General features: G+C 46.2%; 1 protein-coding gene across 2 annotated transcripts in view; it reads left to right on the forward strand.

Annotated features, from left to right (window-relative positions):
* The first annotated feature begins 8628 nt into the window (after positions 1–8628).
* API5 (apoptosis inhibitor 5) overlaps positions 8629–23654 on the forward strand; it is a 33440-nt gene continuing 18414 nt past the window's right edge. For both annotated transcript variants that reach the window (XM_004607916.2, XM_004607917.2), the window contains exons 1-5: positions 8629–8867; positions 19309–19470; positions 21015–21108; positions 21989–22054; positions 22664–22815. In XM_004607916.2, coding sequence (XP_004607973.1) covers positions 8799–8867; positions 19309–19470; positions 21015–21108; positions 21989–22054; positions 22664–22815 — 543 coding nt within the window. In that variant the 5' untranslated portion in view covers positions 8629–8798. The remainder of the gene's footprint in view (positions 8868–19308; positions 19471–21014; positions 21109–21988; positions 22055–22663; positions 22816–23654) is intronic.

A 23654-nucleotide genomic window follows, 5' to 3' on the forward strand; every position in this document is an offset into this window, starting at 1 on the left:
CAACCTGGGTTCAAATCCCTGCATCCCAGATGGTCCCCCTGAGCACCACCAGGTGTGATCCTTGAGTGCAGATCCTGGAGTAAGCCCTGAATAAACAAGAAGACAAAATAATAAAATAATAATAAAATACGAGATCAGAGCGGTATTACAGTGGGTAGGGTGTTTGCCTCTCATGCAGCTAACCCAGGTTCGATTCCCAGCATCCATATGGTCCCCCAATCACCACCGGGAGTAATTTCTGAGTGTGGAGCCACAAATAAGCCCTGAGCATCACTGAGTGTAATCTGAATGCCAAAATAATAATAACAACAACAACAACAATAATAATAATAATAAGTAAATTCATTAAAAATAAATTAGTGAAAAAAATAAAACAGGGGCCCAAGTGATAGCCCAAAGGCGGGAGCATATGTCTGACCTAGACAGAGATCTGGGTTCTATCTTCGACACTTCATAGTCCTTCCCAGCATCATGTGTTATAGCCCGGGTGGCCCCTGGCACCACTGGGCAGTAGCCCCAAGCAAAAAGCATGGCCCCAGAGAGCTAGTAGAGGGGCTAAGGTGCTCCCTTGCATGCAACTGACCCTGGTTCAGTCCCCAACACCATGTGGTCTCCCAAGCACCACCCAGAACTGACTCCAGAAGAAAGCCCTGCGCTCGGCTGCACATGGCCCAAACAAAAAACAAGCCCCCAAAAAGCAAAAGTTGTGTTTGTTTGTTTTTTTTAAATTGTCAGAGGAAATATAAAGTCTCTTTTGCCAGGAAACTGCAAGGCATTTTCCCCATACTACAGTAAACAGCAGTCAAAAACGTCCAATTTGCATATTCTTTGGTTTGCATAGGCACTTATTGAGCACTTCCTGAACACTAAGAGCTCCGGTTTAGCATCTGGGGGTGAAGCACGCCAACTGCAGGGAAGGCCAGGAAGAACTGAATTCTGCAGAGCAGCACAAAATGGGCAGGCGGGGTCGGTCTGTCAGGGAAAGGGGCGAGACCCCGGCCTGCTGATCTCTCCCGTCTCTGGAAGGCTGATTCTGACCCTGCCACGGGTCGGTCTGGCTCCCAGCCTGGGCCCCAGGCTGCCTTAGTGATGTTTTCACATTTATAAACCACGTCTTCGAATGTCTCTCTGGTTGCTTGGTGGGTGTCTGGGCCTCACCCAGCTGGGCTCAGGGCTTCCTTCTGTCTCTGTGCTCAGAAAATCACTCCTGGAGGGACCGAAGGGGTGCAGGGAAACAGACGTTGCGATGCAAACACCCTACCCAAGTGTACTATCCAGCTCTCCGACCCCTAAGCTCTACCTATTTTCCTTGTATGTTTTGTTTATTATTGTTCTCCCTCATTTAACTGTGTGTTAGAACAGGGCCTAGCTGGGGTGGAGGTGTCCTGTGGGATGGGGGTAGGGGTGGATAAGGGGGTACTTTCCAAAGGGCGGCAGCATTATATCTCTCTTGCCACTTGCGTTCAGTAGTCTTGGGCCACTTCCCCCACCTCAGGGAGGCTGATGGCGATGGGCAGGGGAAGGAAGGAAGGAACGAGGGCCAGGCTGGTCGGTATCAGTTGCAATTTATTCCATTCCCATCTCCATTCTCCTCTGATTCTCCTCCTGCTTCTTCCTCCCCCATTCTACTTCATTCTCCTTCTGGACCCCCCTTCGTTCTCCTTCTGGCTCTGGATTTCCCCATTGATCTTACAGTCTTAGTTTATATAGCAATCACCTAGGGTGGTGATACAAAGGTGGGTTGAACATTAACAAATCAGCAAAGAGAGGTAAGACCACTCCTCCAAGAGATTAATTCAAGGATGAAAGCTCATCTAAGGGGATTACTATTAGATTACTAGATCTGCTCAAGGGTGGGATCCCAACGAGGGTGTGGAGGGTGTGTCGCTTTCTTCTTTCCTCAGCTAGTAATCCACTTAAATGGTTATAGTAAATCTACTTCTAATATTTCTAGCAATTTCATTCTGTATGAGCACACTAAGAGATATATCAAACTTAAATTTTGGTTCTTCCTGAGGACATCTCACCATATATTCCAAACCACAGTCCTCAGGCCAGGTTAGTCTTCCTAACCCCAGCAGGGTCCTAATCTCGTCGTTACTTTTGGATTATGACAGCATTTGTCCATGATCATGCCCTCTTTATAGTTGAGTATTGTGGCACTTTGGCTTGTCCCATTTCGATGCCAGGGTAGCTCACAGCTTGACCTGGGTCAATTCTGTCCATCGTCGGGACCTTGCTTTTGGGGTGGTAGGAACTAAGGGCAACTGAGTTGAGAAAGTAGATGCCCAGGAGTAAATATTATTCAGAGCCAATCAACCCTTAAGTTACAAGAGCATAATACTAACTGTCTTCCTGTGTCCATACAGAAAGAATATTGCTGTATGGTAAGGTAAACTAAGTTCCCTGTGGCAAGGCTGAAAGGACATACCCCATGTTATCCTACAGATAAGGACACAATTTTCAGTCAGGCACTGAGCTTGATAGTCTTTGAAGCATTCTCATTGGTAAGAGGGTGTCCAAGGGACAGTCTCCAAGGGTGCTCCTTTTCGGGGAGCAGGCCCAGCCTCCTCCATGTGTACCCCAGCAGCCCTGTGTGACTTGATGATGTTGCTTTTCTGTTGGCTTGTTTGTCTTTGGGAGGATGGGGAGGTGCTCAGAGAGTTTGGGGGCCACTCCCAGGGATACTCAGTCCACAGGGCCAGGGGAATCAATGCTCGGAGTCTGGCAATATGGTACTGCTCAGGCCCAGCATGGGGGCCCCCCTGGCAGTGCTCGGGGCTTCCAACCATGTGTGTATGTGGGGGTGGGGCGGGACCATGCAGTATCAGGGGTCAGTCCCAGGGACACACATTTGCAAGTTAAATGCCCTGCTGCTGAGCTAGTACAGGAGTAGGGGAAGTTTCCGGGGCAGTCATGTGACCTGGCCTGAACCAATCAGTTCTTTTCTCTGGGAATTTTTGTGCCTTTCGAGAACAAAAGAGAGCTGGCAAAAAATAATCCCTAAGCTGATACCGAGATGGTAGGGTGGGAAATGAAATAGTACCAAACTAATATGACAGCTTATAGGAAGGCTGGATGATACAGTGAAGCACAAGGACATAGCTAAAAATCACTTATTTGGGGCTGGAGAAATAGCTCAAAGGACTGGAACACAGGCCTCGCACCTTTCAGTGGCTGTATTGCAAACCATAAGGTCCAAAAGGAGAGAAGAAAATGGAAAGAGAGGGAGAAAGAGGGGGAGGGAGGAGGAAAGGAGAGAGAGAGGGAGGAAGAGAGGAGAGGACAGGAGAGGGAAGGGGAGGGGAGTGGAGGGGTGAGGAAAGAAGAGGAGAGGGGAGTGGTGAGGAGTGGGGAAAGAGGGGAGAAAGGGAGGGGGTAAAGAGGGAGAGGAGTGGGAGAGAGAGAGAAAGAGAGAGGGGGGTCAGAGAGAGAGACAGAGAATGCCTACCATAGAAGTAGGCTGTGGGGGGCAGAGGGGAGGGAGAGGGAAACTGGGGGCATGAGTCGTGGGAAATGTCCACTGGTGAAGGGATGGGTGGAGGAACATTGTACGACTGAAACCCAGTCATGAACAACTTTGTAAATAGGTATCTCAAGGTGATTCAATTAAAAATATATATTTTAAAATGTTAATAAAATAAAATGCCCATTTATCCATGAAATAATGAAAAATAGGAAATAATTTAGGTATGCCAAAAGAACTGGATAAATTGCCAGAAAAAAATGACTCAGGGCTGGAGTGATAGCACAGCAGGTAGGGTGTTTGCCTTGCATACAGCCTACCTGGGTTCGATTCCCAGCATCCCATATGGTCTCCCCTCCCCCCCTGCACCACCAGGAGTAATTCCTGAGTGCATGAGTCAGAAGTTACCCCTGTGCATCGCCAGGTGTGACCCAAAAAGAAAAAAAAAGTTTCCGCTGCAAAAGAAAAAAAAAATTTTTTTTTAAAAGGCTCAATAGCAGAAGCAGGCTCTGCATTCAGGAGGTCTAGGTTTGATCTCCTGCACCATGTGGTTCCCCTGAACCCCACTAACGGTGACCCAGATGCTCAGATGGGAGTAGCCCCCTGGGCACCTCCGTATGTGGCTCAAGCACCAAAGGAGGCAGGTCTCAAAGGGCTGGCATGTATGTTTTGCAAGTAGCCCCAGATTCTATCCCTGGCATGGCCCCCTGAGAACGGCTGGAAGTAGCCTCAAACCAACTAGAAGAGTTCGCAGGCAAATCGTGGCTTCCAAATTGCCTTAGGGAGGTAGAGAAGCAACTGAATGAGACCATCTGGTCTGTTAAATGAGATTTGAAGGAATTGAGATGATTGGCTTTTTTTTTTTAAAGAAAAAGAAACAGGGGCTGGAGTGATAGCACAGCAGGTAGGGCGTTTTCCTTGCATGCGGCTGACCTGGGTTCAATTCCCAGCATCCCATATGGTCCCTTGAGCACCTCCAGGAGTAATTCCTGAGTACATGGGCCAGGAGTAAGCCCTGTGCATCACCAGGTGTGACCCAAAAAAGCAAAAACAAAAACAAAAACAGAAAAGAAACACACGTAGAATATTTTTCCTCTCCCTAAATTTATGTATGTAGCACTGCACTGTCTCAGTGTCATCCCATTATTTATCGATTTGCTCGAGCAGTCACCAGTAATGTCTCCATTGTGAGACTTGTTGTTACTGTTTTTGGCATATCGAATACACCACAGGGAACTTGCCAGGCTCTGCCGTGCGGGCAGGATACTCTCCCTAGCTTGTCGGGCTCTCCGAGAAAGATGGAAGAATAGAACCAGGGTCGGCCTCGTGCAAGGCAAACACCCTACCCTCTGTGCTATGGCTTCAGTCCAAATTTATTTTTATTTTATTTTATTGGTGAAGTGATTTGGCCATAGCCAGCAGTGTTAAAGAGTTACTCTGTACCCAGAGGTCACTCCTAGCCGTGATCAGGGGCCCATATGTGATGCCGGGGATCAAACCAGGGTCAGCTGCATGCAAGACAAACGCCTTATCCACTGTACTATCTCTCCAGCCCTGAAATTTATGTTTAAAGATCTAACTACAAGGATTGACAGGTGGCTCATGGCCAAAGAGCCTGCCTTGCCAGCATGAGGCCATAAGTTTGATCCCCAGTGATGCCACCATATGCACTGAAAAAGGTCTAGAAAGTGCTGTTTGCTATTTCAGCACCATCCCAAGGGATTACCAGCCACACCATACCCAGGGCATGTAAACACCACAACCAAGGATATGGGCACCCCCACCACCACCCCTTGAGGGTACATCAGGGGAAAAAATGGGTAAGCACTGCAGCCAGGAACTGCAGCTGGCATAGAATTTATTTTTTAAAAATCTTTTCCTGTGCACATTTTGTTTGCGTTTAAATTTTTTCATAAAAGGGATCTTTTCCTACCTGTTTTTGAATCATTTGAACCATTTCTTTTCCAGCTTTTTTTAATGCATGCATTTGTCTTTTTTGTTGTTAAAATTTAAAAACACTGAACCTATGGAGACTTATTAGCTCAGATTTGTGTTACTGTCCCTGAATCAGTATATATATTCATAAGTGACTCCTGTAAGTATGTACATGCCGTTTCATTTATTATTGTTATTTAGGGGGGAAGAGAATTTGAACTGCACTCAGTGGTACTCAGGGGCTATTCCTGACTCTGCTTAGGAATGAGCCCTAGCCGTGCAGAGGAAAGCCATACGTGATGTAGTGAGCAAATTGGCTCCAGCTACATTCAAGACAAACAATTTTCCTTCTATACTATCTCTCTGGTCCCCTGATTTACTATATCCTGGATTTAGTCTCAGGTGACTCTGACCTTCTATGCTGACAAAAATCAAAGATAAACATTCCAGCAAGCTACATATGCCTCATAGACATAACTTATTTAGCATGGTAGACATAGAAGATTTTTGGTTTTTTTAATGGCATGCGTTTGCCTTTTTTGTTGTTAAAATTTTAAAAAACTGAATCTACAGCCACCTGTTGCCTTGGATTTGTGTTACTGTCCCTGAATCAGAAGAAAATACAATTTTAAGCTTCTCAAGCTATTTGCTCCCACTCCCCTTTCCATTTCTCTTTCTCCAAGTTCACTGTTCTGGCAAATGTGAAATATTTGAGAGTAGAAACTGCTTTGAATTTTCCTCCAAGAGGCTTTGACCCACTGCTGCTTGGTCATCCTAGCAGCGCGACATTATCCATTGAATGTCTTAAAGACTTTCTGTGAAACTATCTTGGGATCAAGGAGAAATATAAAGTAGTATATCAGAAGTTGGGCTGGAGCAATAGCACAGTGGGTAGGGCCTTGCACACAGCCAACCCGGGTTTGATTCCTCCATCCTCTTGGAGAGTGTGGCAAGCTACCAAGAGTATCCAGCCCACTCCACAGAGCCTGACAAGCTACCTGTGGCATATATGATATGCCAAAAACAGTAACAAGTCTCACAATGGAGACATTATTGGTGCCTGATCGAGCAAATCGATGAGCAATGCCAGCAAGATTTCCCTACCAACACGTGGGTAATCTCGGGCCGGGGGCGATACTGTTGCGCTCTCCACCGAGATGCGACCCAGGTGGCAACACATTTGTGTGGCCGCTCTGATGCTGACTGACCACGACCTGGAGGCCAGCTAGACTACTTTTGGTACCAGCAGCTGCTTGCAGCAATGTCTCTAGACTATGAACTAAGCCATAGCCCCACGCCGACCGAGGAGGGGAAAGGTCTTTCTTTCTCGGATTTTTTTCCCTTTTCGGGGAAAGACGGCATGGTGTCCACCATTTTATAAGGACCATTAAGGAGGTATGAACTTGGTGGCGCGAGAAGGAAAAAAAAAGAGGTGTGAACTTGCAACAGCGGGATGAGTGGGTGATCTCGGGCTGGGGCGATACCGGCGGGCTCTCCACCGAGATGCGACCCAGGTGGCCATACATTTGTGCAGCAGCTCTGATACTGATCGACCACGATTGGCCAGCTAGACTACTTTTGGTACCAGCAGCTGCTTGCAGCAATGTCTCTAGACTGTGAACTAAGCCATAGCCCCATGCTGCCCCAGGAAGGGAAATGATGCAATTTCTAACATAAATCTCCCTGGACTTAGTTACTAAAATACCAAAATACAGAACTCCCAAACCTTCATATCTCTTCATTCTCAGCATCAAATTCTTCCTTGTCAGCAGGGCTCTTTTTTGAGGGGAAACTCCAAAAACAATAGTGAATTTTGTGTTGAAATATGGAATGTAATCAAGGTAAAGAGAAAGTGAAGTGAAGTTTATCAGCTACGCAGGCGGGGGTGGGTGGGTGGGGTGGGTGGGAGGTACACTGGGGTTTTGGGTGATAGAATAGGTGCACTGGTGAAGGGACGGGTGTTCGAGCATTGTATAACTGAGACATAAGCCTGAAAGCTTTGTAACTTTGCACATGGTGATTCAATAAAATAAATTTTAAAAAATCAAACATAAAAGTTAAGAAGAGGCACACACACACACACACACACACACACACAAGACTTCCCTACCAGACACAACCCTTCAGAAAAAGGAGGTGGGAAGTGGTTGGAGAACTCAGAAATAGTGCAAAAAAAAAGACCTCAGTGCACGATTTGTATGCAGGAGATCAAGTTAAATCCCCTCAGCATTATAGGGAGTGAACCCCTGAACAGAAAGCTGGGTGTAGCCCCAGGGCATCACCAGGTGTGGCTCCAAAACAATAAATTAATAAGTCAATCATGGGGCTGGAGTGATGGCACAGCAGGTAGGGTGTTTGCCTTGCACATGGCCCACCCAGGTTTGATTCTCAGCATCACATACAGTCCCCTGAGCACCACCAGGGGTAATCCCTGAGTGCAGAGCCAGGAGTAACCCCTGTGCATCGCCAGGAGTGGCCCAAAAAAGCAAAATATAAATAAATAAATAAATAAAAATAACTTTAAAAAATAAGTCAATTAATCAATAAAACATAGAGGCAGGTTGGGGCAAGGAAGAAAGGCAGGTGTGGAGGCTGGCGGGAGGGAAACTGGGGATATTGGTGATGGAAATGTAGACTGGTGGGGGTGGGTGGGTATAGGAACATCATATGAGCAAGACCCAATCATGAACAACTTTGTAAATGTGTCTCTCATGGTGATTCAATAAAATATAAAATTACTTTAAATCAATGAAACCTAAATAAGAGATGAAGCGTGCCTTTTATTTTGGGGGGAAAAGGGGACAGCATTCCCAGCAATGCTTGGAGTCTGGTCCATGCCGGGGTGGAGGCAGGTAAAGAGGACTCTTGGTGCAGAGCCAGGAGTAACCCCTGTGCATCACCAGGTGTGACCCAAAAAAGCAAAATATAAATAAATAAATAAAAATAACTTTAAAAAAATAAGTCAATTAATCAATAAAACATAGAGGCAGGTTGGGGCAAGGAAGAAAGCCCAGGGATTGAACCCAGGGCTCCTGCGAGCAAAAAAGCGGGAGCTAGCTAGGCACCACCTCTGAGCACACCCGCTAGGGCCCCGCTGGCCGCACTTCGCACCTCCAAGCGTGAGGGGGCGATAGCGCCCGCGGGCGGCGGCGCAGCCGGCCCAGCGCGGCCGCTCCCGACGCGCGCACGCCCCGCCGTCGACGCGGGGGGCGGAGCCAGGCGCTGCGCGCTGACTGGCGGCGCCACAGGCGGCAGCTGGAGGCGTAATAGTGCGGGTCGCGGGCTCGGAGCGGGGGAACTTCGGCGGCGGCCGTGGCGCGGCCGGCGACGACGACGACGACGACGACGTCGACAGCAGCAGCAGGCGGAGCGCGGGGCCCGGGGCTTGTGGCGCACCATGCCGACCGTGGAGGAGCTCTACCGCAACTACGGCATCCTGGCCGACGCCACGGAGCAAGTGGGCCAGGTACGCCCCCGAGCGGCCTGCAGGGCCCGCGGCCTCGCCGAGGGAAGCGCCGCCCGGGGCGCCGGCGGGACGCGGCGGCCGCGTTTCCCCGGACGGGGTGTGTGTGCGCGCGTGTGAGAGAGAGACGGGGTAGTGTGTGTGTGTTTGTGTGTGAGAGAGAGATAATGGGGTAGTTTGTTTTGTGTGTGTGTGTGTGTGTTTGAGAGACGGGGTGAGGTGTGTGTGTGTGTGTTGTGTGACGGGTGGTGTGTGTGTTTTGTGTGTGTGAGACGGGGTGAGGTGTGTGTAGATGTGTGTGTGGTGTGACGGGGTGGTGTGTGAGAGAGACGGGTGGTGTGTGTGAGAGAGAGTGTGAGACGGGGTGGTGTGTGTGTGAGTGTGAGTGACGGTGGAGGTGTGTGTGTGTGTGGGAGTCCACGCGGGTCGCCGCGGTGAGAGCGACGCAGGCTTCTCCCGCGCGCGCGTGAGTGTGTGTCCGTGTGTGAGGGGGGAAGACCCCCGTCGCTCCGCCTCTTCCTCCCCCCTTGCGCCCCCCCCCCGCAGCCACCACCACGCCGTCCCGGGGCCCCCCCTCGCGTGCCGCCCCCCCCCCCCCGCGGGCGGCGACTCTCCCGCAGCTGGTGGCGGGACGCCCCTCCCGGCCCCGCGGCGCCGCCCGGCGTTTCCCACACAAGTTTGGTCCCCGACTCCCGCGCGGGCTTTTTCTTTTTTTTTTTTTTTTTGGCGCCCGCTTTCCTCCTCCTCTTGTTGTTTTTGTTGTTGTTGTTGCTGTTATTCGGTCCTTCATTCGGGGTTGGGTGGGAACCCCAGACGCCCCTTTTCCTCTCCCGGACCCACCCTTTCAGCTCTTGTCCCGCCGACTGTCCCCTGCCCCTCCCCACACACACACACACATACACCAGCGTGTCTCTTTGCACGCAGCGATGAGATGTGTGTTTCCTGGGAGCAGGAAAGAGGGGTACCCCGGAGGTGGGCCCAAGTTTCAAGCCCCGAAGCTTGAGCACACCACCCCCCCCCCAACCCCAGCCCCCGGCCCAGACTGGTGTGGCTGGCAGTGAGGGGTGGGACGGGAGTCTGGGCTCTGTGGCAAGGGGGTGGGGCTGGGGGTGGGGAAACTCTTGCTCCTGACACATGTGTTTCTTTATCCAGCACGGCAAATGCGGCAGTTTCTCACTTACCCCGTCGGAGGGGAGTTGGACATCACCGGCTTATTAAAAAAAAAAAATAATAGCATAGATGAGAAATAGTTGCAGGGGTCCAGGCATCATGCGCGTAGGGGTGGGGGGCTCAGATGCCACACCAAGAGGCGTTTTGCCCATCCAGCGAGGGTGACGTGCATTGGCTTCCAGGGTTGCTTTGGACCTTGTTTGTGCCTAGAAAGAAGCGCCCCCTTGCCTTGTTGGGCTTTGCTGTGACTGCCGTTGGAGGGGTTGTTGGAACCTTTTCCACACTTAAAGCCTGGCCGTGCAGGGCGGTAGGAGACAGGGGTGCCGTCTCCAGCTGGGTATCCAGAGTCTTGCAGGGAAAGATCCCAAAGGCTTGTGCACCAACTGTCCCGGCACCCCATACTTTGCCCAGAAGGAGGTACCAAGGTTGTTGTCCTCCTCCCTTCAGGATGTTTAGATGGAAGTAGACACCAGGCATGTTTGTAGATACACACCCACAAACACACGTACCTGCGTATGTGTGCACTGTGACTAGTTGACAGCTGCTTTTGTTTCCTTCTTGAGCCACCTTCAGTGATAAGTGCCAGATTTGGTTGAGGGTTCTCACCCAGAAGGGGTTTTTTGGTTTTTGTTTTTAAATGCCCTGCTTGGGGAGAAATCTGCTGATTGAGAACAATTGCGTGGGAGACAAAATTCTGGAAGACAGGAAAGAGGCTTTGCCAGGACTGCCATATACCGGTCAGTGCTAGGCACGAGGACTGGACCACGTTGGCCTCAAGGTGATGGGACATGGTTGTCCTGGAGCCAACTGTCAGTGATCTGAGACATGACACCCCTGCATCATCCTGAAAAGGGACTTCCTTGACTTCTAGCCCTGTTCTAGGAAATCTCTAGGCTGGCTTAAATCCCTGGCTGCAGCAGCTGCTGCTGCTGCTAGTTGTTTGGTTTTCTTTGGGGACCACATATGGTGCTACTGCTCATGGTGTTCAGGAAACCATATGCATATCAGGGGTCGAACTTAAAGTTCAGCTTCTTACACAGGGTGGGGACCCCTGGTAGGGTCTCATAAGTGAATGGTGGGGTTGCAGAAAGTCCGTCTTCAAATATTACTGTGTAGTTTATAGTCAGTAATTGGTTTGTATACCTTGTGGTCACCTTAAAATCTCTCAGGCAAAAAGGAAAACCAAACCATGATGCAGACCACTAACTCAGAAAGGTTTTGTAGTGCTTACTCCCTCTTAAAGAAAACTGAGCCTAAAACTGAGTGCCCAAGGTGGGTTTTAGGATGTTGCTGGTGAATTTCAGCTTTTGAAAACAAGAACCAGATTAGAAGAAAAGACACTAGGTTTCTTAAAGAAAAAAAGTAGTGTTTACACTGTGTTGTGGGAGGAGCACATTTGGCTATGCCGGGAGGTCACTCCTGGCTCTGCACAGGGGAATAGATCCTGGCAGGCTCCAGGGACCATATGGGGGCGCTGGGGATCAAACCCAGTCAAACTGGTGCAAGCACCCTGCCCGCAGTTTTATTGCTCCACCCCACTTGTTCACATTTTAACTGTTTCGGTTTCCTGGAAAGAACCTACCCCAGCGCTTCTGAGACTCTCTTTGCCTTTCTTACTCCAGAGCTTTCTTTTGACTGTAGTTGCTGACTTGGCAGGGGAAAGTACCCTCTCTGCAATTGTCTGGATCTTCCGCCTTCTCGGCACAGTGCTCAAATCCACCCTTTCTGGGTTTTATCAACTCACTGCCACCGAGCAGATCAATATTCATTAATAGTGCTGCAGATTAGGGATTTCACATGGGAACTTTTAAGAAGGAAACAAAAGCAGCTGTCAGCTAGTTACAGTACCTACCTGTACAGGTGCATGTGTGAGGTTGAGAGCTAAATCCTTTTATCGGTTTTCTCCATGAGCTATGCCTTGTCCTTTAGTAGACATTCCTCCAGGCTGAAGAAATTCAGAGAAGGAATATGAATATTCACACATTCGGAAGCTTTCTACACGCTCATGTCTACAGCTGTGACCTTGTTTTTTCCCATAAGCAAACTGCAGGTGATAAATTCTGTTATTTACTGTCTCCAGACCTTCAGTCCCGTTGTCTTTGCATATATAGCTTCCGAGGTCCCACCTCTGAGCCAGACTTCTCCAGGTCATCTTCCTTCTTCTGCATGGCCCTTTTCCACGGACTCTGCCAAGGAAAGAACTCCGCTGGCTAGACAGAGCAAGCAGTGTCCCACCAGGAATTTTAGTTCAGTTTTATGAATTCTTATTCCTTTCAAAGTGAGGTTACATGATTTATGTTATGTCAAAACATGTAAGTTGGGCCAGAGTGATGTACAGCAGGTAGGATGTTTACTTGTAGTGGATCCATGTTTTTCCCCCGGCATCTCATAAGGTCTTTCAAGCACCGCATAGTGTGATTCCTGAGCACAGAGCCTGGAGTTGACCCTGAATACCACCAGGTGTGGCACATAAGCCAAACATAAGCCAGACTCGAAGTTTAAAAAAGTCCAGCCTGTTCAAGGCCTCAGGCCACCTGGTGCATAGTGTGGATTCCGATTTCTCCCTCATCCTGTCAAGTACACTGAGGTTCAAGGGGAGAGAGGAGCTCAGGTGGCACACACTTCATGGAGTCACAACTCTCTGGAGTAAAAGATAATCCCGGCCAACACCATAAAGCCATAAAGTGTGTGGAAATAACTAACTTCTTGTTAAATGTTAGCTAAATATATTGAGTCTGAGGAAGAAAATAGTATAGATTGACTTTCCCTTTTCCTCTTGTCATATTTAAAACTTTTGTTGAGGGACTGGAGCAATAGCACAGCGGGTAGGGCGTTTGCCTTGCACGCGGCCAACCCGAATTCGAGTCCCAGCATCCCATATGGTCCCCTGAGCACCACCAGGAGTAATTCCTGAGTGCAGAGCCAGGAGTAACCCCTGTGCATCGCCAGGTGTGACCCAAAAAAAAAAAAAAAGCAAAAAAAAAATAAAACTTTTGTTGAAATTACCTTCTCTAAAAATAATGGTTTAGTTCTTAGAGGCATGCGCAATCTAGACCCAAATTTGGCTTCCCTGAACAGATCACTGACCTCTTATGTGGAATGGTAGGTTTTGCACATTTTCTGTCATTTTTTTGTTTTCTTTTAGGTTATTGCTGAATGTGAATGAAATGTTAATTGATATTTTATCTGTTTTGTTTTTAGGCCACACCCAATGTTACTCAGGACTTGTACCCAGCTCTGTGCTCAGGGATTATTCCTGGTGTGGTTTGGGGGACCATATGGGTGCCAGGGATCAAACCCCAGTTCAGCACGTGGAAGGCAGACTCCCTACCCACTGTGCAGTCTCTCCAGCCCCATGATTAATGTTTGAAATAGCCTAGGGATTTGCTAAGAATTTGTTTGCAAATAATAAAACATACAGGTTTAGAAACACACTGAAAGAATTTACAGTTGAATCTTCTTATTAAGATCAGAAATTTATTTTCTCAGCTAAAATAGTTGTGTTGGGAGAGGAGGAACAGAATAGGTAATGTTGCGGGTATTTGTTTTGAACTACTTCTGTAGCTCTTGTTTGGGGCATTGTGGTTTTCAACTTGCCACTAAATCACTATTGTGAAAATACCATTTACATCTTTGTCTCCTCCTTTGAAAAGCCTTGCCCCTTTGATGACAAATTCAGAGAACTGGCAGGGAGAAATATTTTATTTTGCAACTATAAAGGGTGGTAAAATCTATGAAATGTGATGCCTAGCAATAGTGGGAAATGAATTTCTAGAAATCTGTTCAAGTGTCTCAACTTTCCAAAGGACTACCTGCATTTGGGATGCTACATCCAAGTTATTATGATAGAGCCGAGTCTGTTTTTATGTTGTTTTGGGGATCAGTGCTCAGGGCTTACTCCTAGCTTTGCACTCAGGAATCACTGCTGGCGATGATCAGGAGACCATACATTGTGCTGGGAATCAAACTCAGATGGGCGGTATGCAAGGCAAATGCCCTACTTTGCCCATTGTACTGTCACTTCCGCCCCTGAATTTAGACTTTGAACATGACAGTGGTCCTAAATCTGGCAAGGTTTCCATTTTTTATATTATTAGTAGTAGTATTAGGGTTTGGGGGAGTGGTCCACATTCGGTGGTTCTCAGAGAACCAGGCGGCCACCAGAAAGTTAACCCAGGACTCCTGTATTCAAATTTATGTCTCAGCCCTTTGGTTAGGGCATCATGGTTTACGATAGTGTTAATGTTCATGCCTTTTGTGTACAAAATACCTGCCCTGCCACCAGCATCAGAGTACCTGACTCCACCACTGTCCTGATCCCTTATCAGCCCCCAGCCCCCTCTTGATAGCCAATAGTCTTGGTGTTTGTCTTCATTTTTCTTTCCTTTTGGTATGTGGGCCACTTGGCAGTGCTACCAGATTGGTGCTTGAGGGTTACTTGAAGTGCTGCTGAGGACTGAGCAGAGCCAGAGTTATACCATGGCTCCTGCACCCAGTGCTTGCCCTGTGAGCCATCTCCCAGGCCCACCCAGAGGATTTTTCTCTATTGTTGTTGGCCATTGTTGGGGTTTGGTTTGCCAGCCACACCCCATGGTGCTGGGGACTAACTCCTGTTCTGTGCCCAGAAATCCCTCTCCATGAGGGCATACTTGGTGCTGGGGAGCAAACTTGAGTCTTCCCCCATTTGGGGCAAGCACCTTAACCTCTGTACCCTCTCTCTGACCCATCCTTTTTTTTTTTTTTTTTGCTTTTGATTTCCTTGCCAGAGGAGTCAAATCATTGAAGACTCCTCTGAGGTTGAGGTGTCTTCAGTCATTCAATGTTTTGAAATGAAGATATATTGACTGTAGTTTCTTATATTTTATGGGTTGGGGTCTAATACGGAGGATATTCAATCCTGTCGGTCCACTTAGACCAGTCTATTTTTAATTAAATATGAATCTGGCATGATTGCATTCTCATTTTTCTCCATGTGTCCCACAGTGCCCTTAGCAAAGGTATTGGGAGGGCCCCGGTGGTAACTGGGGGACTGTGTTACCTGTCCACCTGGTGTGTACAATGGTTGGGAGTGATGAACTCCTGCGCCTTTACATCACTGTATGTTCCCTCTGGATTTGAGTGTGCATGCCTTCCTCTCAGTGAACGCTTCGGAGGGCACAGCCTGCCTTCTTGCATAGGCTACTGGCCCGGGGCAGATCAGACTGGGTTGGCTAAACCAGGGCCATCACTGCAAGCCCTCAGATGGGTGGAGCTGTCCCAGAAATGGTGGCCCCCAACCCCATAGCCAGTGGCAACAGATATTGCCTAACTCACATAGCTCCAGCTCAGCCTTCCTGTTCAGTCACTCACTTCCCAGTTCAGAGGATTTGAAAATAAGAGCTGAGCATCGGAACCCTGAGTGTGCAGCATCTTCTGCTGCGTGGTTCCTTTGTTGGCAGCCACAGTCATCCACGCTCCCCTGGTCCATACCTTGGCTGCTACAAGTGGAGCCCCTTTTCTCAAGGCAGTGGGGTGTGCTTGGGGGGCTGCCTGGCATCATTGGTAATTGAAACGTTCGCAGGACTCTCCAAAGCTTTCAGGTCAGCTGCTGCCCTTGTTCCACTGTGGAGATTGTCCTGGAGGTGGCAGCTGGGATTCTCAGTGAGCTGTCAGAGCAGAGCCCACAGGATTCTCTGTTCCGTGTTGTCTTGAATGTGAGGTCCTAGGAGCACTGAGATTACTCCCTTTTCCATCATCTTGGCCCTCCCAGATCTCTCCCTCTCTCTCTTCCCTCCATGTCTCCCTGTCTCTCCTCTCTACTCTCTCCTCCCTGGTTCTGCTAGCTGTGTAGCTCTAGATAAATGATTTCACTTCTCTGAGTCATGGCTTTCTTACTGCTTTTGTTTGTTTTGGGGCCACACCCTGCAATGCTGGGATGGAGGAAAGGTCTGATTCTGCTTCCGTTCTCCAGGGACCATGCGGGTGCCAGGGATTAAACCTAGGGCTCCCGCATGCGCAGCAGTCCTTGAACTATCTCTGCTGTTCAGATCTGAAAACAGATCATGGTAACACCTAACACAAGTTACTGATACATGTGCAGAACACAGAGTCCACAGAGGGATTTTAATAAATGGCTAATAATAAAATAACTTTTATTCTAGTCCATATTCCCCACGCCCCCTTGGTTGGAGGGTAAGTTGTTTAAAGTAAGGATTCTTTGTTTTGTTTTGTGTTTTGAGCCACATCCTGCTGTGCTCAGGGCTCACTCTTGGCTCTGCTCAGGGATCGCTCCTGCTGCTTCTTGGAGGACCCTTTTGTGATGCTAGAGGTATTACCCACTCTACTCTCTTTTGTACTCAACTGGAAAGTCTTTAATATTGGAAATGTCAGGGGTTTCTTCAAATGCGTATTAGCTTTAAGCTAATGAGTAAAGCTTAAAGCCTGAGATAAAGGAAATTGGTTTGTGATATCTAGCACTTTGATTTTATGATGTCCACCTGAAGTTTTGGGGCCAAATTACAGGAATGGAGAGCAGTCAGGAAGTCAGCTGTGTTTTGTCAAATATTGGCACTGAAGTGTACTTTTACATTCCTACCTCTAGAATACTAAGTTTCACCTCTTTACAAGAGGAAGCAAACCATATTCATAATTTTTTTGTTGTTATTTTAGGAGTTAGTGTTACATTTAGAATATTTAAGATGGTATAGTTGAGTTGATAGAATTTGTTTTTTTGTAGAGTGTGTGTTTATTAAATGGGTTGATAGCTGTGGACTTTAAACGTAATCAGATCATTGTGTGGATTTTATTAAACCCTGTACTTTGAAATGCATGACTGTGACCATAGACCTTTGATACACTGAACATCTTCTGGTTGAAAAACATAAGTGTATTTACTTGAGAGCTTATTGGACCTATATGGCTTTGCATCCTGCTTTATTTTATTTGTACTAAACCTAGTATTTGTAGGATAACATTGGTTTGTCTTTTCTGCCTTGCCACAGGGAGCTTAGGTTTATTGGGTTACTCCCATCACAGTGCTCCCATTTCTCTGTTTATTTGTAACCTCTTTGTGCTCTGCTTTCCCAATGGTCAATCACCTTTATCTCCTAATCAGAATCTTATTTGTAAATATTACTTTTCTCCTCTTAAGTCCTTTGCATAGTTAATTCAGAGCAGTGCCCTTTTTGTATAGACACAAGAAGATAGTTAAGCTATGCTTTTTGTAACTTGGGAGTTAATTGACTCCTAATGACATTCATTCCTGGGCATCTGTTCTCTTGACTTAAGCCTCAGTTGCCCTTATTTGAAAAACCCCAGAAGCAGGGTCCCAACAAGGGACTACATGGACCCAGAGCAAGCTGTGAGCTACCCTGGCATCGAAATGGGCCAGGCAAGAGTGCCACAATACTCAACTAAAATAAGAGCATGGTCATAGACAAATTCTGTCATGATCTAAAAACTAACAACTGGATTAGGACCCTGCTAGAGTTAGGAAAAATTAATCTGGCCTGAGCACTGTAGTCTGAGATCTATAGTGAGATGTCCCCAGGAGGGCCACCCTACTTAATGTATCTCTTACTATGTCCATATAAAAATAACTAATATTAAGAAGTAGGGGCTGAAGCGATAGCACAGCGGGTAGGGCGTTTGCCTTGCACTCGGCCGACCCGGGTTCTAATCCCAGCATCCCATATGGTCCCCTGAGCACCGCCAGGGGTAATTCCTGAGTGAAGAGCCAGGAGTAACCCCTGTGCATCGCCGGGTGTGACCCAAAAACCAAAAAAAAAAAAAAGTAGAATTAAGTATATTAAGCAGTAGAATTGTAAGTTAAGTTATTGGACTAAGGAGAGGAGAAACACCCCTAGGTGATATTTTCACCCTACAGCTGATAGGCCTTCAGAAAGGACTTTTGATATGTAGATATTTGATATGTAGATATATGTGCTACTGGACTGTGCTACTGTGCTACTGGACTATGCTACTGTGCTACTAGGGTGTGCCGCTCGAGCAAATCGATGAGCAAGGGGATGACAGTGATACAGTGATGGCATTAACTTATACAGACTAAAAACTGTGCTTTGCTAAAAAACTAAAATTAGTGTCACCATTATCATTTCTATGTTATTCTGGGAGTCAAACCCAGGGCCTCACAGGGCCTCACACCTGCACAGCAAGTGTTCCACCACTTGGCTACATCCCCACATCTCATGATAATTTTAAGATAATCCAGTGATTACACACTTTACTATCAAGACCACAGAAAAACCTACAAAAGGTGTTTCTGTAATCTTGATGTTACTGTTCTCCAGCTTGCGAGGTATGGGAGGCAAAAGGTGGGGGTAGTATAATACGAGTCACTGTCACTGTCATCCCGTTGCTCATTGATTTGCTCGAGGTGGCACCGGTAACATCTCCATTGTGAGACTAGTTGTTACTCTTTTTGGCATATCAAATACGCCACGGTAGCTTGCCAGGCTCTGCTGTGTAGGCGGGATACTCTCCGTAGCTTGCTGGGCTCTGAGTGGTAGAATAATACGAGTATCTGAGGAAATATGTTTCTGCATTATTACAAAAGGAAACACATGAACATTGAGCAGAGGGCATAACTCTGGCAGTACACGTGCTCTTTCTTTTAATTAGTGAGGCCCTGGGTGCCACAGAGCCAAGGAGGGCACCTCTGAATGCTGCTCCCACTTTGGCTAGCCATTTCGAACAGAGCACCACTGACACATGTTCAGATGTGCCCAAAACTTTAAGGCCAAAACTTTTGGCCTTAATTGTTGGTTTCAGGGTGTATCCTTCCCACCATCAACATACTTTAGGAAACAAATATTTTTATTTGCTTTGAGAATTTTGCAGTGTTCGTCATAATATTTTAAGTCTTGAGAGCTAGGGTCAGTGATCAATGGAATGGGGAACTATTACTGCATCAGCACTTTGCTGTTCGAGCCACGACTGAGAGTGTTTAGGAGCGACTCCACGTTGTGCTTGGGGATTGTCCTTGAACCTTCTGTTGTGCTTGGGGATTGTCCTTGAACCTTCTGCGTGCCAAGCACAGATTCCTCTTGTTGAACTGTCTCTTGGTGTAGATACATCTTTTTTTTTTTTTTTTATAATGAGGAACAGGAGATCAGATGGTAAAAAGATAGGTGTTCAATTTAAGGAGTGAAACTCCAAAAATAGCCTCACTTCTCAGCCAGTGTTACATCTTACTGGTATAAATCCAACCCAAACAACTTTGTTTCAGTTCCTGTCCTTCTGTTATGTTTATTTTCTGTTCAATTCTTTCTTTCAGCATAAAGATGCCTATCAAGTGATCCTGGATGGTGTGAAAGGTGGTACTAAGGAGAAAAGATTAGCGGCTCAGTTTATTCCAAAATTCTTTAAGCATTTTCCAGAACTGGCCGATTCTGCTATCAATGCACAGTTAGACCTCTGTGAGGATGAAGATGTGTCGGTGAGTTTATGAGTGACACTTACAAAAAGCTCTCAGATGTTTCTCTTACCATTTGTGCACATTTTCTGCAAGTAGCAAAACAGGATTATAGTACCAGTTGCATCAGTGCACAGTAAAATACTATAGTGTGCCTAGTTTAGGGTTAAATTGACATTAGAGTAAATGCATTAGCTCTCACATCACTTTTTAAATGTGGGAAATATTCAGTCACAAATAAATAGATTAAATAATCAGGGCCGGAGAGATAGTAAAGGAGTTCAGATGCTTGCTTTACATGAGGCCAACCCCGTTTCATCCCCTGCACCGCATATAGTTCTCAGGCACCACTGTCCTTAAGGGTAACCATTGGGGGCTGGAGTGATAGCACAGCGGGTAGGGCATTCACCTTGCACACGGCCGTCCCGGGTTTGATTCCCAGCATCCCATATGGTCCCTCGAGCACTGCCAGGAGTAATTCCTAAGTTCATGAGCCAGGAGTAACCCCTGTGCATTGATGGTTGTAACCCGAAAGGAAAAAAAAAAGGTAACCCTTAAGGACAAAGTCAGGAATAGCCCCTGCATATTGCTGAATATGGCCCAAAAGCCACAGACCCTCCTCCCCAAATAAAATAGTTTTATATCATAAAACACCATTTTATCACCCACTAAATATTTTGCATAGCAGAAGTATAACTTGCTGTATGATTACTTGATAAGAAATGATTTTCCTTGAACCCAAATTAACTGTTAGCATTTCAGGTTGCTGGTACAGACAGGTTCCTAAGAATTCACAGCTGTCAACGCCTAGCCTTTCAGATGAAGTTAGTGGATTGCCAGCAGTTCTTGCAAAATTTGCTAGACAGAACTTCCCATAAATGCTTACATTCAGTAAGCCAGGACCATGTATTTGAATTAAGTGCTTAGGTGCATGTGACTCAGCTATGTTGTATTAAGTCGTCAGTACAGGGAGTTCTAAAGTAGTTTTTGTTTTGTTTTAAAGTAAATAGTTAATGGGGGCCAGAGCGATAGAACAGCGGGTAGGGCATTTGCCTTGCACACAGCCATCCCGGGTTTGATTCCAAGCATCCCATATGGTCCCCCAGCACTGCCAGGAGTAATTCTGAGTGCAGAGCCAGGAGTAACCCCTGTGCATCGCCAGGTGTGACCTGAAAAGCCAAAAAAAAATAAAATAAGTAGTTAACTAGATATGACATTGCCACTACAGCTGTTCTTAAAGGATACTATTTTAAGCCCAAAGTTAGTGAGAATGCCAATAGTTGCAAATGACCAACATTTTTTTGATCATGTAAGTCTTTATTGATTATTCAAAACTGTCAACTCCAGTTGGATAATTGTATTTAAATGTATTTCATCCCCCCTAGTATTATTCTGTGAAGACTATTAGAGCAAGTTATTTTCACAACTGTTAAAAATCTCACACTTTATATTTTTGTAGCCATTTGCCCCTGATTATCACTTTTTTAGTTCAGCTTTTGTTAAAGGTTAGGTTTGTTGTTTTTAGTGATATTAGTATTTAGCTGTTTTTTCTTTGAAATCATATCCAGATTCGACGGCAAGCAATTAAGGAATTGCCTCAATTTGCCACTGGAGAAAATCTTCCCCGTGTGGCTGATATACTAACCCAACTTTTACAAACAGGTAAGGACTCTTATTTTGTAACTATAACTTCCCTTTCATATAGGTACAATTTTGGTTTTTAATAGTTTTTCTCTCAAAGTGCTATCTGTGATGGAATTCTTTGTATTCAGTACTAGCTTAGTGATTCATGGCCAATTCCTAGTGTTGTTTCAGTTTTTTGATGCTGTTCATGACAAGTTTCTTCGGAAATTTTCATGGACTGTTATTCTTCCTCTTACCCTAGTCACTTATACCTTCTTAACAAAAACTCTCAGGAAGGGGCCAGAGAGCTAGTACTGTGGGTAAGGCTCTTCCTTGCACGTGGCTGACCTGGATTCAATCTCCAGAAGCATATAAGGGCCCTCGCCTTGCCCAAAGGGCTTACTCCTGGTGGTGCTTTGTTGGGGGTGGGGGGCGTGTGACCATTTGGAAAGCCTGGGATCAAAACCAGGTGGACTACATGCAATGCAAGAGCCACACTAGCTATACTGCCCCTCTGATCTTCAAACCAGGTTCTAATATAGAAGGTTCTAATATACCATAGGTTCTAATAAAGAAGTTGTGAGGCTGGATGGTTACAGGGCTTGCCTTGCACAACATGCCAGCCCTGGTTCACTCCCCAGCACTGCAAATGGTCTCCCAAGTACTGCTAGAATTGATTGCTGGGCCCTGCCAGAGTCCTGAGCACTATTAGGTGTGACTCCCTCCCTTCCTCTTCCCACCTCCCCCCCAAAGAAAGGTTATATTTTCTTGGGGTTTTTTGGGTTTTTTTTTTTTTTGAGAGAGAGAGAGAGAGAGAGAGAGAAATGCTTAATTATGTCTTTTCTATGCAATCTGTGAGAATTATTAAATCTGATATGAAAATGAAGTCAATTTTATTTTATATTTTCATTTTATCTAGATGACTCGGCAGAATTTAACTTAGTGAACAATGCCCTGTTAAGTATATTTAAGATGGATGCAAAAGGTAAGGCTGCTTGTTCCACATTGTGTCTGAAAGCTGAAAATTGGGGGGGGCTCGGTGTTACAGATGAGGATAATGTCAGGGATTCGCCCAGTGGTTTTAGTATTTCCTGCAAGGTATTTTGCTGCTCCGGCCAAGGTATTTGTGACTCAAAGAACAGACAGAGTCACAAAGACTGTTCAAACTTTCCAGTAGAAGTCTGTTGGGGAAATCCTGGGTCTAGTAGCCAGAGCAGTACCTCTGCAGACTGAGCTCGTGGTGTGCATCTTGGAGACCTGGGTTTGATCCCAGCACCGCATGGTCCCCAAACACCAACAGGTGTGGCCCCAAAACTAAAATTTGTCAGTAGAATACCTGGGTTTAGCTAATATCAGTAATTACCAAAATAGTTAATATTATTTATTAACTATCAGTAATTTTCAAAAGGAAAAGTCAGCACTTAAACTGATTCTGAATCCATAAGCAAAACATGTAATCTTTCATATGGCTGGGGCTCTAGAAGTGATCAATTTAATGCTTATTGGAATGTTAATTCACGTGGCAAGAAGTACTCTAATTGGAGTTAAGCTCAGAAAGCAGAATTTACTTACGGCACAATGGTTTGTTTTGCAGGGACCTTAGGTGGCTTGTTTAGCCAAATTCTTCAGGGAGAGGACATTGTTAGAGAACGAGCAATCAAATTTCTTTCTACAAAACTTAAAACTTTACCAGATGAAGTCTTAACAAAGGAAGTAGAAGAACTTATCCTGACTGAATCTAAAAAGGTAAACTGTGGTCTTCATTTAGTAGAACTTTTCTGAAACAGATGTATTCGAAGTCAGCAATATTCATTAGTGCCATATGTCTCCCCTATGTAAATAATAAAACCTTAGCGACCCCTGGAGGGCTTTCATTTTTTCCTTTTATGATAACAAATCATAATGTTAATTTAAAGGGATGTGATCTCATTTAAATCCTCTGAGGGACTGGAAAGGTAGTACTACGGGGAGGAACTTGCCTTGCATGGGACCGATCTGGGTTTTATCTCCAGCACCATATATGGTCCCCAATCTCCTCCAGAAGTAAGTCCTGAGCACAGCTGAGTCTGTGTGCTGCCCTGCCCCCCCCCCACACACACACACTTAAAAAAAAAAAAGAAGAAAGAAATCCTCTTGAGAGGTACAAAAGTAAGTACAGGGTATAAAGTGCTTGCCTTGCGTGCAGCCAACATGGTTCAATTCCTGATGGTCCTCCACAACCACTAGGGATGATCCCTGAGTACAGAGCCAGGAGAAGCCCCTGGGTACTAATGGGCATGCTCCCCAACTCCCCTGCCTCTCAAAAAAAAATAATAATAAATAAGTTCTCTGCGATGCTCTCCATTGCTCAAGACTGGAACTCAGTTTTTTCAGTTAATTTTTCTGATTTCCACCTCTCTTCCTGATTTTAGAATGTTTTCTAGTGTCATTCTGGATTGTTTCAAAATGAAACTACATTGAAATGACCAAATTTTTTCATCCTGTCCCAGTGACACTATAGGCCCCAAACTGTTTGTCTTTATTGTCAGCATCTAGACCAGCTACAAATGCTAAGATTCTCAGAATATATCACAATGTTTCAGTAC

The sequence above is a fragment of the Sorex araneus genome, chromosome 6, assembly GCF_027595985.1.
Source record: "Sorex araneus isolate mSorAra2 chromosome 6, mSorAra2.pri, whole genome shotgun sequence".
Taxonomy (NCBI): domain Eukaryota; kingdom Metazoa; phylum Chordata; class Mammalia; order Eulipotyphla; family Soricidae; genus Sorex; species Sorex araneus.